This window comes from Solea senegalensis, unplaced genomic scaffold (assembly GCF_019176455.1).
Source record: "Solea senegalensis isolate Sse05_10M unplaced genomic scaffold, IFAPA_SoseM_1 scf7180000012516, whole genome shotgun sequence".
In the NCBI taxonomy this organism is placed as follows: domain Eukaryota; kingdom Metazoa; phylum Chordata; class Actinopteri; order Pleuronectiformes; family Soleidae; genus Solea; species Solea senegalensis.
The window spans coordinates 14,547-29,047 of record NW_025320644.1 but is presented as its reverse complement, the minus strand read 5'-3'; the positions used below and the strand labels follow the sequence as shown (position 1 = coordinate 29,047).

Here is a 14,501-nt window from a genome sequence, read left to right as displayed (position 1 = left end):
ATTAATTAAATCATGTAAATACTGCGTTAACATCACATTAATATTAAATAAATCATGTAAATGCTGCGTTAACATCACATTAATATTAAATAAATCATGTAAATGCTGCGTTAACATCACATTAATATTAAATAAATCATGTAAATGCTGCGTTAAGCCATATTAATTGTGTTAATGTCATGTGAGCGTCACAAACACGTAGATCAGCTGAAGTGAAAACTCTACAGTCACGTTTATATTTTCCAGATCTGAAGAAAATAAACTTCACGTCCTGCCGACCTTTTACTGGTTAAACCTGATCACTGATCAGTGCATTTAAAAACTGACACACTTTCAACAGACGATAAACTGCTGTTTTACACGTTGATGCATCAAAACAGACCATAATAACATGTGTGTGTGCGCGTGTGTGTGTCTGACCTCAGTCCAGTCCTGAGCTTCAGTCGTGTTCTTCTCTGAAACGTTGGCGACAAAAATGTCCTGAGTCTGAGCAGCCCACATGTTGAGAGGTCAAAGGTCACACAGCTGAATCACCACAGAGACTCAAGGAGACGAGAGAGCGAGTGAGTGAGTGAGTGACTGTCTCACCCTGTCACTGCTCAGCTTCACTTTTTATCATGCAGCTCAGACAGGGGGAGTGGTTATGTTGATCTGACCCCGCCCCCCTGCAGGAGCTGGACCTGAAGTCCTGTATCTACTGCCACCTGCAGGACAAAGCTCAGAACACGCACAGAACAGGATCTCACTTCATGACGTCACATGATCACATAAATACAGAAAAGTATCATTACAATGTGTATTTCAATTCATTTGATTCTTATAAAACTATATAATCTATATTAGAGCACATTTTAAGCCAGTCATTCACTGGAGACAAAAACATTTGTTAAATCATGATTTAAAAATTGTTTTTTATCTTTTATAACTCACTTTCTTTATAGAATTGATTTTTTATCTCAAATAAATTCTTTTATTTTTTAAATTTTATAACTTCATCTCATTTACTTGACGTTTTTATGAACATGAAGTCATTACACGACACATGTTGAATATTAATCCTTCACTTTATTGACCAAAAAAAAAGAAAAAGAAAAGACATCAAAGTTTCACATGAACCTTCGTCTCTCTAGCGACACCTGCAGGTTCACAATGAGAACAAAGTCAGCAGCAGAACAGACGTGTCGCTGAGCAAGGCACTGAACTCGCTCATGCAGCGGGTGGGAGGGGGGCGTGGCTCACTTTAACTGTCAAACGTGGGCGTGTCTGAGCCAAATAGATACTAATGATGGCGACGCGGCGGCGACGTGGAGTCCGACAATTAAGACATCAGTTTGGTCAGAGAGCCGAGTTCAGACAGTGACGACGTGTCGATTACACCGCCGACAGAGAAGCAACAGGCAGCGGGTTTTTTTGTTTTTTAGCGGCGGTGGCTCAGTTCACACCAACGTGAGACAGAATCAAACATTGCCTGTAGTTGTTAGTCTATTGTTGTGCAGGAATCTAGATCATTCCAAAGGGTTCAAATACTTTTTCTTGCAACTGTATTTTCTGGTTTCTTTGCTCGTATAACAAAGAAAGAAATGATTAAAGGTGAATCAATTTGGTTTGTGGACAAAACAAGATCATTTTGAGGTTTGGGTGACACTGATCAACGTTTTCTGAACCAAAGAAAAACTTGAATAATGAAATGAAAACAATGGTCAGTTGTAGCCCTGTTCTCCTGCAGTGCTTGTTCAATGTTGTTCCTTCGACTTTTTAAAGTTTCACAAATTTTACACTGAGCTCATCCTTTAAAGACGCTCAGTGAAGCTCCTTCTGCCGATGCTCCTGTGGCGTCCTGTGATTCTTGGTGCAGCAGCGGCGGCGGCGGCAAACTCATTGACTCGTGGTTCTTCATGTGGTTGCGGAAGCTTCTGGCCCCGCCCAGGTTCTTCTTGCAGATGTCGCAGTAGAAGCGGTTGGCGTCCGCGTGCTTGTGGGTGTGGTAGGTGAGCTCTGAGGCGCGGGTGAAGCTCTTGCTGCAGATGGGACACTGGTAGCGGACGCCTGAGTGCGTCTCTTCGTGTCTCTTGAGGACGCTCTGCTGTCTGTAGGACTTCTGGCAGACGGAGCACTGATACGGCCGCGTGTCCGTGTGGACGCGCTGGTGTCGTCGCAGTGCGCTGGAGAAGGTGAAGCTTCTGCCGCAGTCGCCGCACGTGAAGGGTTTCTCTCCCGTGTGGATCCTCAGGTGCTCCGTCAGGTGGCCCTGCTGCGTGAAGCTCTTCCTGCAGGTGGCGCAGTGGAAGGGACGCTCGCCCGAGTGGATCCTCAGGTGTTTCTTCAGTGCAGACGCTTTAAAGCACTCGCGGCTACACACGGGGCAGCAGTTCTTCCTGTTTTTACCGTCTCCGGCACTTTCACCGGCGCCGTCGGTCTGAGACTCCGAGCTGCCGTCGGGTTCTGAGAGAGATCGATAATTCACATCACTCACAGCAGGAAACAACTATCACAGTCTTCTGCATCTTCACAGGTGTCTGATGCTTTATCTCACTGTGAGACGGACCTTTCCAACAGGAAACTGAATTTCTCCCACACCAAACCCCATAGAGAAAATCAGTCATTTTAACATCTCGCACGCACACGCACACACACACACACACACACACACACACACACACACACACACACACACACACACACACACACACACACACACACACCTGCCTCCATCACTAAGTTCAAATGGTTTATTTTGTAAAATTCGGCTTTAAAAAGATTTAATTTAGACATACTTCAGTGACCACACGAGGCAGCAGAGGACCAGCAGCTCCTGTGTCCCCGCCAGCTAAAATCAGTGATTTTCTCAATGGACTTTGGTTTGGGAGAGTGAGTGGTTTACGAACGGAAAAGTCTGTGTAACAGTGAGATAAAGACGTGAACGTGTTCTTAAGACATCGTAGACTTAAACTTTATTTAAAGAGTTTTATCCTAAGTGACTAAACTCAGTAGTCGCTGTAGTCAGTAAGGGCAAGTGAGGCGACAAGGTGAGGAAAAGAGTAGGTAGGAAAGGAAGGAAGGCAAGTATGCAAGTGAGGAAGGAAAAACCAAACCACACAGTTTAAAAGACCAAAGTGACGTAAAAAGTCGGTAAACAACATTTGAAATCAGAAAGTGAAATGAAAGAATAAAGAGAAGACTCACAAACCTGTAACCGCTGCACTCCACTCCTCTTCCTCGCCATCAGAGTTGATCAAACCGCCGCTGCCGCCCTCCTTTCCCTCCTGGTTGTTCTCCTCCAACACTGACTGGTTGTGGTTGCCATGGTTACCAGACATAAATACCTCAGAGGAATCCTCGGTGACCTGAAGAATCAGAACAAAAAAAAAAAAATCACCTTGAAGTCTAAATACCTGAATATTGTCTGTTGCCTAGCAACGAGGGACAGATCGACAAAGTCACAACAACTCGTCGTCCTTTCATTGTGACAGGTCCACAAACTTATATCTGTCCCATTACCATGGTACTCTTCAAAACAAAAAAAATGTTGCGTCGTCTGCATATAAAGGACAACACGGAGATATTTGGACTTCCAGGTGGACAGACAGGAAGTAGAGGTCATATTACAGAGTAGAATTTAACAGACCTGCTTACGCTCCTCCTCCTTCACCTCCACCATCAGTGCCGTCTCCTCCTCTTCCTCCTCTTCCTCCTCCTCCTCCTCCTCTTTAATCTTCACCTCCTCCACAGTCTGCATGTTGGACCAGAACTCCTGAAACCATGTTTTGAACTCTTCAGTTTCTTTTTGCAAATAAAATTAAGTTTTCAAAATGATTCGTTTGCTGTGATGGTTTTTATTTTATACTCAGCTCGTTTTATATTTAATTAAACTGTAGTTTACAAGCTCAAGCCTCTTTCTGTCTCTGTGCAAGGAAACCACAATAAAGTTTATTATTAGAATTAGAGCTGAAACAACCATTTTGATGATTGATTTATCGGTTTGAGGGTTTTTTCATAATTAAAACAAAAGTTATGATCGTTTCAGCTTCTTAAATGTGAATATTTCCTGGTTTCTTTGCTCCATAAAACAAAGAAATCATTAAAAACTTAATCATTTTTGTTTGTGGACAAAAACACACATTTCCTGACATTTTATGGACCAAACAATTAATTAATTAATTAGAAAATACTCGACAGATTAATCGATTATGAACATAATTACTCAAGTAATATTGTAAAAGGTTTAACTTCTAAAAAGGTAAACTTTAACTTCTACTAAAGTTAGTTTAGTCAAATATTTTTAATTAGGACGTGTCAGAATGGTCAGTTATGAGCTGTGTGTGACCTTTTCTTAACAATGTGTGTGTTTGTACGTCGGTGAAATACGTCCCCTGACTAAATACGGCGACTGCTGGCCGCAGTCTGATGCGAAGGGGTGCGAACACACGAACACACGTTTGCTGACTTTATCCGGCACATTAGCTTCATATATAAAATCCTCTGTAAAACACTTTGCTCCACTGTGCAGCACACTTGTCCCGCCGCGTTGACATAATACCGCTCTTTCTCCCTCGCCTGCACTCTCGCAGGGACAAGGTGGAGCTAAGGTGGAGCTCGTGAAGTAAACTTACTGGTGGGGCGGTAACATTCGCGGTGAAATGCGCATGCTGCCATCATAAGCGCAGGGAATTCAACATTGAGCGTGTTATCGCCTATACTTACACTAAGGGGGACCACGAAAACATGACTGAGTATTCTTTTTCCACACTTTGCCGACTGGTAGGGCCTCCAGAGTCCCAAATATAAGTATTGAAATGGTTAAAAAGTTGATTTTGCATAATATGTCCCCTTTAAATGAAACCTGTGTGTGTGTGTGTGTGTTCTTGTATGTGTCACTTTGTGAGGACCTCACGTCTTAAGAGGGCTTTTTTCAGGGTTTCAGGATTCATCCATCCATCTATTCATCGTCTCATATCGTCCAGCCCTAATGTTACGGTCAGTGTTTATGACAGAAATGTCCATTTCCTCACTTTCCATTTCCATGTGTTTCCGAGCCCCTTACCTTCATCTTAACCCTCACAAGAACATGCACAAAACCCTTAATTTAACCCATAAACCCAATCTTAACCCTGAAAAAGCCGAAACAGAATTACTTTTCCAAAGTCAAAATCTACTGACCCTAACCTAAACCTGACTTCAGCTTTAAAACATGCCTTCACCTTCAAATGTAATCATTTTCCGACATGGTTTTTGTCCCCATAATGTGACGGTGTAAACAGATTTAGATCCCAATAACATAAGGAATACCAGGTACAAGGGCTGAACCACTTTGATTAAATATCTAACTTTGATTATTTTGAGGAGGAATAGCGACTGTGATATGATTCGTGACATCACGAGGGATTTAAAACGACCGAGACAATAATTCATCTAAAAATTCTATTTTGAAAATATTGTGAGTTTGATGAAATCCAGGTACACGCACACACAGATGCAGGTGTATCACCTTGTCAGCAGGGGCAGCGATGAGTCCGTCCCTGACGTGGGTGGTCATGTGTTTTCGGAGAATCCACGGTTTCAGGAAGGTCTTGGAGCAGAGGCTGCAGGCGTGCCGTTTGTTGTGGATTTTCACATGTGCTCTCAGTTTGGCGGCGTCTGTGAAAGTCTTCTCACAAACTAAACAGTGGCGCGGTTCATCGCCGTCTCCCTGCGACATCAGCATGTTCAGGGTCATGGCAGCACTGTTGTTGTTGTTGTTGTTAGCGTTGAGCTGCTCCCGGCTGTGAATCTCCTGGTGCCTCTTTAACGTGCCCTGCATGGAGAACCTCCTCTGGCAGACGTCGCACTGAAACGGCTTCTCTCCGGTGTGGGTCCGGATGTGGTCCTTGAGCCGCGACGACCTGGTGAAAGCGCGGCCACAGATGTGGCAGGTGAGCTGCAGCGCCCTCTGGTGGAGCTTGTCGTGATGCTGCAGCCGCTCGGCGCTGGAGAAGAGTTTGTGGCACACGAGGCAGCGGTGAGGCGTCTCGCCCTGATGATGACGTCATGAAATGAAAACAGAACACGTTACTTTCCTTTCAGACACGTTATCATGGCGACCGACAACACAAACTCCAAAAAACAGAATCAATTCTCCCGAGGTGAGATTATCTGTTGATTATTTTCTTATTTAATTGATAAGTTGATTGGTTCAAAAAATATTGATATCAGTGTTTGTCAAATGTGGAAATGATGATGTTTCTCAAACGTCTTTGTTTTTGTCCACAAACAAAAATGATTCAGTTTTAATGATTTCTTTGTTTTATGGAGCAAAGAAAACAGAAAATATTCATTCATTAAAAAGCTGAAAAATCACAGAAACTGATTGATTGATTGATTAATGAATGAATGAATTAATTAATCCTTGCTGTCTTACTGAATACTAACATTTGTTACATATTTACATGAGACTGCTTGCCCAAATCACTGATTTTCTCTGAGGACTTAAATAAAGGAATATAAATTAGACTAAATTAGATTATTAAAAAAAAACCCAGATGAATCAGCTGTGAAAATATTATGTTACAGCCCATGGGTTAAATGAGTTATTATTCAAATAAAAACTAAAGTTCAAGGGGATAAAGCCAAGATAATAAAGGATTAAAAACAGCAGCTATGAAAGTTGTTTAAAAATACAATGTTGTGCTAAAAAGAACATTTTCTAAGGCTTAAGTCATCTGTGAACTGTGTTGCCTTCATTGTGTCAGGGAGGACATCCCACAGGCAGGGGGCAGCAACACAAGAGAGCCCTGTCTGTTTATCGTATCATTGGGGTTCAAACGTGGCAGTGACGCACTGAGGGCACCAGTGTGTGCGGTGCCGACTTTGACGTTGTTTGGATAAAAAATGGGAGAGAGAAAAATAACAGAGCCGTTTCTTATTGATCTTTTCCGTCATACTGTTCTAGCTCGACTCGGTTCGACTCCACTCGATTTGGTATCAGTCACGGCGCTTTCCATGACATCATCATACCTCCTCAAAGTGGGCGGGCTCATCATGACTCTATGTGACACAAACACTAACTAGTGACTTGTAAAGCAGTTGTTTTTGGTGAAACTGAATGATTAAAAAGTTTTGTTGACAGAACATTTCAATACTTCAGACTCTGTCTGACACTGACCTGAAATACCAGTGAACGTGGTTTTCAGCAGTGCTGTCTCTAAATCCACCAGACTCCTCTGTTCAATATCGACATTTTAGACATTTTTAGACAGCCGAACGCATGTTTTCAGGATTTTTTATGTCTTTTTAACTTTGATCTACAGTTGGACATTGTTGGCTTTGATTCCTGTGTCGGACGTCAGGAGAGTGTTAGGAGTGTGACTCACGATGCTCACAGCGACAGCCGTGATGGTCTCCTCGTCCTCCTCGTGTTTCTGCAGGTGTTTCTTCAGCAGACCCGGTCGGTTGAAGCTCTTGCCACACAGCGAACAGGTGTGTGGCTTCAGCCCCGTGTGGATCCTCACATGGTCTCTGAAGGACGAGCGCGTGGTGAAGACCTTCTCACAGAGAGCACACGTGAACTCCTTCTGCTCTCCGTGTATGAACTGGTGCTCGGTCAGACCCGACTTGGAGGCAAAGCGCTTGGGGCAGAGCGGGCAGGAGAACGGCCTCTCTCCCGTGTGTATCCGCTCGTGTTGTACGAGATAACGCCGCTGGATGAATCCCCGCCCACACACGGAGCAGCTGTGGGGCTTCTCTGTGGCGTGACTCAGCCGGTGACGCCGTAGGCAGCTGCGCTGGGCGTAGCTAACCCCGCAGTCTGGACAGGAGAACGGCTTCTCGCCGGTGTGAACGCGGAGATGTGCTGCCAAGTTGACCTTCTTCGTGAAGCACTTGGCACACACGGGGCAGCTGTGGGGTTTTTCTCCCATGTGTGCGGCCACATGGTCCGCCAGCCGGGACTTGCAGATAAAATCCCGGTCACATTTTGGACAAGGGTGACGACGTCTTATCCGATGTCTCTGTTTTTTCGGCGGTGCGGTTTTCTCTGGTGAAGATGGCATCTGGACGCCTGCATCCATCGCTGCTCCTGTACAAAATTACAGCAACGTTAACGTCTCAGAATCATCCAGAAACAGCAGCACAGTCACATGATCCTGATCTACATGAACTAGGGCTGCAACTAACAACTGATTCATCTTGAGTGCTTGTTATATGGAGCAAAGAAAGAAGAAAATATACTAATTTAAGAAGCTGAAAAATCAGAGAACCCTTGTATGAACTTATCCTACGAGAAGACTTATTACAACCACATTTTAGTAAGACACTCGTCTGGACACTGACAGAATACAACTTCTTGCCTGCTTCTTCTTTCACTAAAATGGCTTTTATTTTCTTCACAAAACAAAACAATAAAAAATAGTTGGCACTTAGAAAACACACAAATAAAATAAATTCTATCTTTTAATAATAATAATAATAATAATAATAACTAGTACCGCAAGCGGTAATTGACGGGTTCGAGCTTGACGGCTCGCGAGTCCCCGTGCGTCCACGTCGCAGCGCGAGTCCTCTTCCTCATCTTCCGTTCATTCACCGCTTGTGGTACTGGTTATTTTCAGCTGCATCCCCGCGCAATGTCAGGCGTGTCCTTTTAAAATGGCCGTCTTCCTGTTGGGTGAAAGGCGTGTCCGTAAACGTGTTTAGGGAAGGTACCTTGACTTACATAACAAGTTTCATGTGGATCGGAGAATGTCAGACTTTACTTCCTGTTTCGGGAGTTGTACTTCCTGTAAGGAGGTCATCCTTTACAGACATGTTCAGGGCGGGTCTGAGGTCTGAGGTCTAACAGTGTGATTTCGTCTATAAGTTGTTATTTTTGTGAAAAACAACTGATGGTATCAGAATTGAAGCTGAATTTTAGAAATAACTAGTTATTTTTGTGATAGAACATCTGATGGTATAAGAATTTAGGGTGCATTTTCTCTTTTTTCCCTCTGTTACTTTTTCTCTCTTCCCATTTTCCCTGTTTTTTTTTTCCTTGGCCCCTCTTGCAGTACCTTTTGCCCCATCTTTCCCTTTCAGAGCAGCATGAGAAACTGTAAATGTTAGATTTGATAGATTTGTAGGCAAATGCCTCCATCATGTGGCGAACAAAGGTTACTGCACTGACGAACCACTCAGTAGAGTGGATCCTGTGCAGTGTTCTTATGTCAACACCGTTGAACGATTTGTTATCATATTCAGCAAGCATCATCTACCATGTGTTTTACATGTTTTCATTCATTTTGAGTATGATACAATGAAATTTGTTAAAGTTATAAGGGAAATTGTGAACTTGTATTTTCTGTTACCACCAGAAGGCGCTGTTTTTAAAATGTACAGTTTTTGCATAAGCATCTTCAGCAAGATCCCATCATCGATCGTCACGAGTTTGGTTAAGATCTGACCTTCCATCACAAAGTTATAAGAGTTTGTTGTTGTAGCGAAATACCAGACGTCATATTGTCTGCTGTCAACAGGGGGCACTATTTTTGAAAGTGAATATTTTCATATAGGCATCTTCAGTGATTGACTATCATCAATCCTAGCAAGTTTGGTTCAGATTGGAATAGCATTCGCAAAGTGGTAGCAGTTTGTTTTTTGTCGCAAATATCTGACTTTGCAGTGTTGTCATTGCAACACTGTTGAACAATTTGTTATCATATTAGGCACGCATCATCTACCATGTGTTTTGAATGTTTTCCCAAATTTTGAGTTTGATACAAGGAAATTTGTTAAAGTTATAAGGGAAATTGTGAACTTGTACTTTCTGTTACCAGCAGGTGGCGCTGTTTCCAAAATTTACAGTTTTTGCATAGGCATCTTTAGCAAAAGCCCATCATTGATCATCACAAGTTTGGTTAAGATCTGACCTTCAATCGCAAAGTTATAAGAGTTTGTTGTGTGTTGCGAAATACCAGACTTCCTATTGTTTGCCACCACCAGGGGGCGATGTTTTCTAAATGTACAGTTTTTGCATAGACATCTTTAGCAAGGGCCCATCATCGATTGTCACTTGTTTAGTTAATATCTGACCTTCCATGGCAAAGTTATAAGAGATTGTTGTGTGTTGCGAGGAATCGTGATTTTCGCCAACTTTCCTGACCTTCTTCTTGTTCGCCGTGATACTTAATGAAAAGATTTTGATACCTTTGGATCCTCAACTTGTCCACAGTGACCTCACAAAGTTTGAAGGTGATCCCATTAAAGCTCTTTGACAAGTGCGTTCACATACCATTGGTGCGAAATGGCCAAAATCTGCTAAAAATGTACTTTCAATCCAAGATGGCGGCTTTCCTGTTCGTTTCAGAGCTTAGGCTGCTTTGAATTTTTTGACCGTCCCGACCTAAGGAACGCGTGAGTACCAAGTTTAGTGCATGTACATTAAACGTGCTCCTCAGGAGGACAAGTTTTACGGGTTGTAAGAGTTTTGCCTTTTGTTGTGAGAAATATGAATGAACGCCAACTTTGGCGCCCCCTATCTCGAAAACCATGGGACATTTTGAAAAACTTTTAATAACTTTAGATCCTCAACTTGTCCACAGTGACCTCACAAAGTTTAAAGGTGATCGCACAAAAGCTCTATGACAAGTTAGTTCACATACCATTGGTGCGAAATGGCCAAAATCTCCCAAAAATGTACTTTCAATCCAAGATGGCGGCTTTCCTGTTCGCTTTAGAGCTTCGGCTACGCTGACTTTTTTGACCGTCTGGACCTAAGGAACGCGTGAGTACCAAGTTTCATGCATGTACATTCAACGTGATCCTCTGGAGGACAAGTTTTACGGGTTGTAAGAGTTTTGCCTTTTGTTGTGAGAAATATGAATGAACGCCAACTTTGGCGCCCCCTATCTCGAAAACCATGCGACATTTTGAAAAACTTTTAATAACTTTAGATCCTCAACTTGTCCACAGTGACCTCACAAAGTTTAAAGGTGATCGCACAAAAGCTCTAGGACTAGTTCATTCAAATACCAGGCGTCATAGTGTCTGCTGTCACCAGGGGGCGCTGTTTTTGAAAGTGAATATTTTCATATAGGCGTCTTCAGGGCTGGACTATCATCAATCCAAGCAAGTTTGGTTCAGATCGGACTCGGATTCGTAAAGTTGTAGCAGTTTGTTTTTTGTCACAAATATCTGACTTTGCAGTGTTGCTGTGGCAACACCGTTGAACGATTTGTTATCATATTAAGCACGCATCATCGAACATGTGTTTTAAATGTTTTCCCAATTTTTGAGTTTGATACGATTAACTCTGTAAAAGTTATAACCGAAATTGTTTTTTTTTGTATATTTTGTTACCACAAGGAGGCACTGTGCTCAAAATTTACGTTTTTTTCACAGACTTCTTCAGCAATGGTCCATCATCAACCCTAGGTAATTTGGTTGGGATGTGACCTTCTATCGCAAAGTTATAAGAGTTTTGTTGCCTGTGGCGAAACATTAAAATTTTCTCCAACTTTGCCGGCCCCTTACTCTTACGCCATAATACCTATTGAAAAGATTTTGATACCTTTGGATCCTCAACTTGTCCAAAGTGACCTCACCAAGTTTGAAGGTGATCCCATGAAAGATCTAGGACAAATCTGTTCAAATATCATTGGTGTGAAATGGCCAAAATCAGCAAAGCATTTACTTTCAATCCAAGATGGCGGCTTTCCTGTTCGTTTTAGAGCATAGGCTACGCTGACTTTTTTGACCGGCCCGACCTAAGGAACGCGTGTACCAAGTTTCATGCATGTACATTAAACGTGCTCCTCAGGACCACAAGTTTTAGGGGGTGGAGCAGGTTTTTGGCCCGTCCACTTTCACCAGGGGGCGCTGATTTTGACTTGAAATATTTTCACATAGGTTTGTTCAGGGCCAGACTATCAACAATCCTAGCAAGTTTGGCTCAGATTAGACCAGGATTGGCAAAGTTGTGACAGTTTTTTTTTTTTGGCCACCACCAGGAGGCGCTGTTTTCAAAATTTATTGTTTTCGGCAATAGTCGCCTTCAGCAACTACCCATTATCAATCATAGGAAGTTCAGATCTTCCATTGCAAAGTTATAAGAGTTTCGCTTTTTGTTGTGAAAAATAGGAATTTATACCCACTTTGGCGCCCCCTATCTCGTACACCATGAGACATTTTAAAAAACTTTTGATAACTTAAGTTCCTCAACTGGTTCACAGTGACCTGACCAAGTTTAAAGGTGATCGCACAAGAACTCTAGGATTAATTCATTCAAATACCAGAGGTCATATTGTCTCCGTCACCAGGGGGTGCTGTTTTTGAAAGTGAATATTTTCATATAGGTGTCTTCAGGGCCGGACTATCATCAATCATGGCAAGTTTGGTTCAGATTGGACAAGGATTCGCAAAGTGGTAGCAGTTTGTTTTTTTGTCGCAAAAATCCGACTTTGCATCATTACCATGGCAACATCATGTAACGATACGCCATCATATTGAGCACGCATAGTCTACCTTGTGTTTAGAGTCCTTTAACCAATTTTGAGTTTGATACAATAATTTCTGTAAAAGTTATTCCCGAAATTGTAAAAGTAACTTTTTTTTTTAGATGTTCTACCACCAACAGGAGGCGATGTTTACAAACTTGACAGTTTTTGCATGGCATCTTCAGCAAGGGCCCATCATCGATCGCCACAAGTTTGGTTAAGATCGGACCTTCCATCGCAAAGTTATAAGAGTTTTGTTGTGCGTTGCGAGAAATTGGTAATTTACTCCAAATTTGGCGCCCCCTATCTTGAAAACCATGATACTTATTAGAAACCTTTCAATGACTTAAGCTCCTCAACTTGTCCACAGTGACCTCACCAAGTTTGAAGGTGATCCCATGTAAGCTCTGGGACAAGTTCGTTCAAATACCGATGGTGCGTAATGGCCAAAATCGCCTCTGTTTTGGCGTGCAATCCAAGATGGTGGCCTTCCTGTAGTATTCACAGGGAAGTCGTCATCGACTTTTTTGACCGTCCCCACCTCATGAACATGTGTGCCAAGTTTCGTTCATGTACGGTAAACCCGAGAGCAGATGACCTAATAGAAGTTTTTTGCGTCAGTTTTTAGCCCCGCCCACTTTCATTTTTTGACGCACATTCCCCGAACCAATAATATACGTAATTTTACACCAGGTCTGATGGGGTTGCAAAATTTGGTGAGTTTTGGGGCATGGGAAAGGCCTCAAAAACGCGATTCATTTGGAGGAATAATAATAATAAGTACCGCAAGCGGTAATTGACGGGTTCGAGCTTGACGGCTCGCGAGTCCCCGTGCGTCCACGTCGCCGCGCGAGTCCTCTTCCTCATCTTCCGTTCATTCACCGCTTGTGGTACTGGTTATTTTCAGCTGCATCCCAGCGCAATGTCAGGCGTGTCCTTTTAAAATGGCCGTCTTCCTGTTGGGTGAAAGGCGTGTCCGTAAACGTGTTTAGGGAAGGTACCTTGACTTACATAACAAGTTTCATGTGGATCGGAGAATGTCAGACTTTACTTCCTGTTTCGGGAGTTGTACTTCCTGTAAGGAGGTCATCCTTTACAGACATGTTCAGGGCGGGTCTGAGGTCTAACAGTGTGATTTCATCTATAAGTTGTTATTTTTGTGAAAAACAACTGATGGTATCAGAATTGAAGCTGAATTTTAGAAATAACTAGTTATTTTTGTGATAGAACATCTGATGGTATAAGAATTTAGGGTGCATTTTCTCTTTTTTCCCTCTGTTACTTTTTCTCTCTTCCCATTTTCCCTGTTTTTTTTTTCCTTGGCCCCTCTTGCAGTACCTTTTGCCCATCTTTCCCTTTCAGAGCAGCATGAGAAACTGTAAATGTTAGATTTGATAGATTTGTAGGCAAATGCCTCCATCATGTGGCGAACAAAGGTTACTGCACTGACAAACCACTCAGTAGAGTGGGTCCTGTGCAGTGTTCTTATGTCAACACCGTTGAACGATTTGTTATCATATTCAGCAAGCATCATCTACCATGTGTTTTACATGTTTTCATTCATTTTGAGTATGATACAATGAAATTTGTTAAAGTTATAAGGGAAATTGTGAAATTGTATTTTCTGTTACCACCAGAAGGCGCTGTTTTAAAATGTACAGTTTTTGCATAAGCATCTTCAGCAAGATCCCATCATCGATCGTCACTAGTTTGGTTAAGATCTAACCTTTCATCGCAAAGTTATAAGAGTTTGTTGTTGTAGCGAAATACCAGACGTCATATTGTCTGCCGTCAACAGGGGGTGATGTTTTCAAAATGTACAGTTTTTGCATAGACATCTTTAGCCAGGGCCCATCATCGATTGTCACTTGTTTAGTTAATATCTGACCTTCCATGGCAAAGTTATAAGAGATTGTTGTGTGTTGCGAGGAATCGTGATTTTCGCCAACTTTCCTGACCTTCTTCTTGTTCGCCGTGATACTTAATGAAAAGATTTTGATACCTTTGGATCCTCAACTTGTCCACAGTGACCTCACAAAGTTTGAAGGTGATCCCATTAAA

At 42.4% G+C, this 14,501-nt stretch overlaps 1 protein-coding gene across 1 annotated transcript; it reads right to left on the bottom strand.

The window, feature by feature from the left end:
- Window positions 1–1,045: 1,045 nt before the first annotated feature.
- Window positions 1,046–8,133, bottom strand: LOC122759857 (zinc finger protein 665-like). The gene is made up of 5 exons (XM_044014857.1): window positions 7,347–8,133; window positions 5,486–6,010; window positions 3,626–3,751; window positions 3,188–3,410; window positions 1,046–2,442 (listed from the first exon to the last, which is right to left on the bottom strand). The coding sequence occupies exons 1-5, from the start codon at window positions 8,040–8,042 to the stop codon at window positions 1,784–1,786; spliced, it is 2,229 nt and encodes a 742-aa protein (XP_043870792.1). The 5' UTR covers window positions 8,043–8,133; the 3' UTR covers window positions 1,046–1,783.
- Window positions 8,134–14,501: the final 6,368 nt, after the last annotated feature.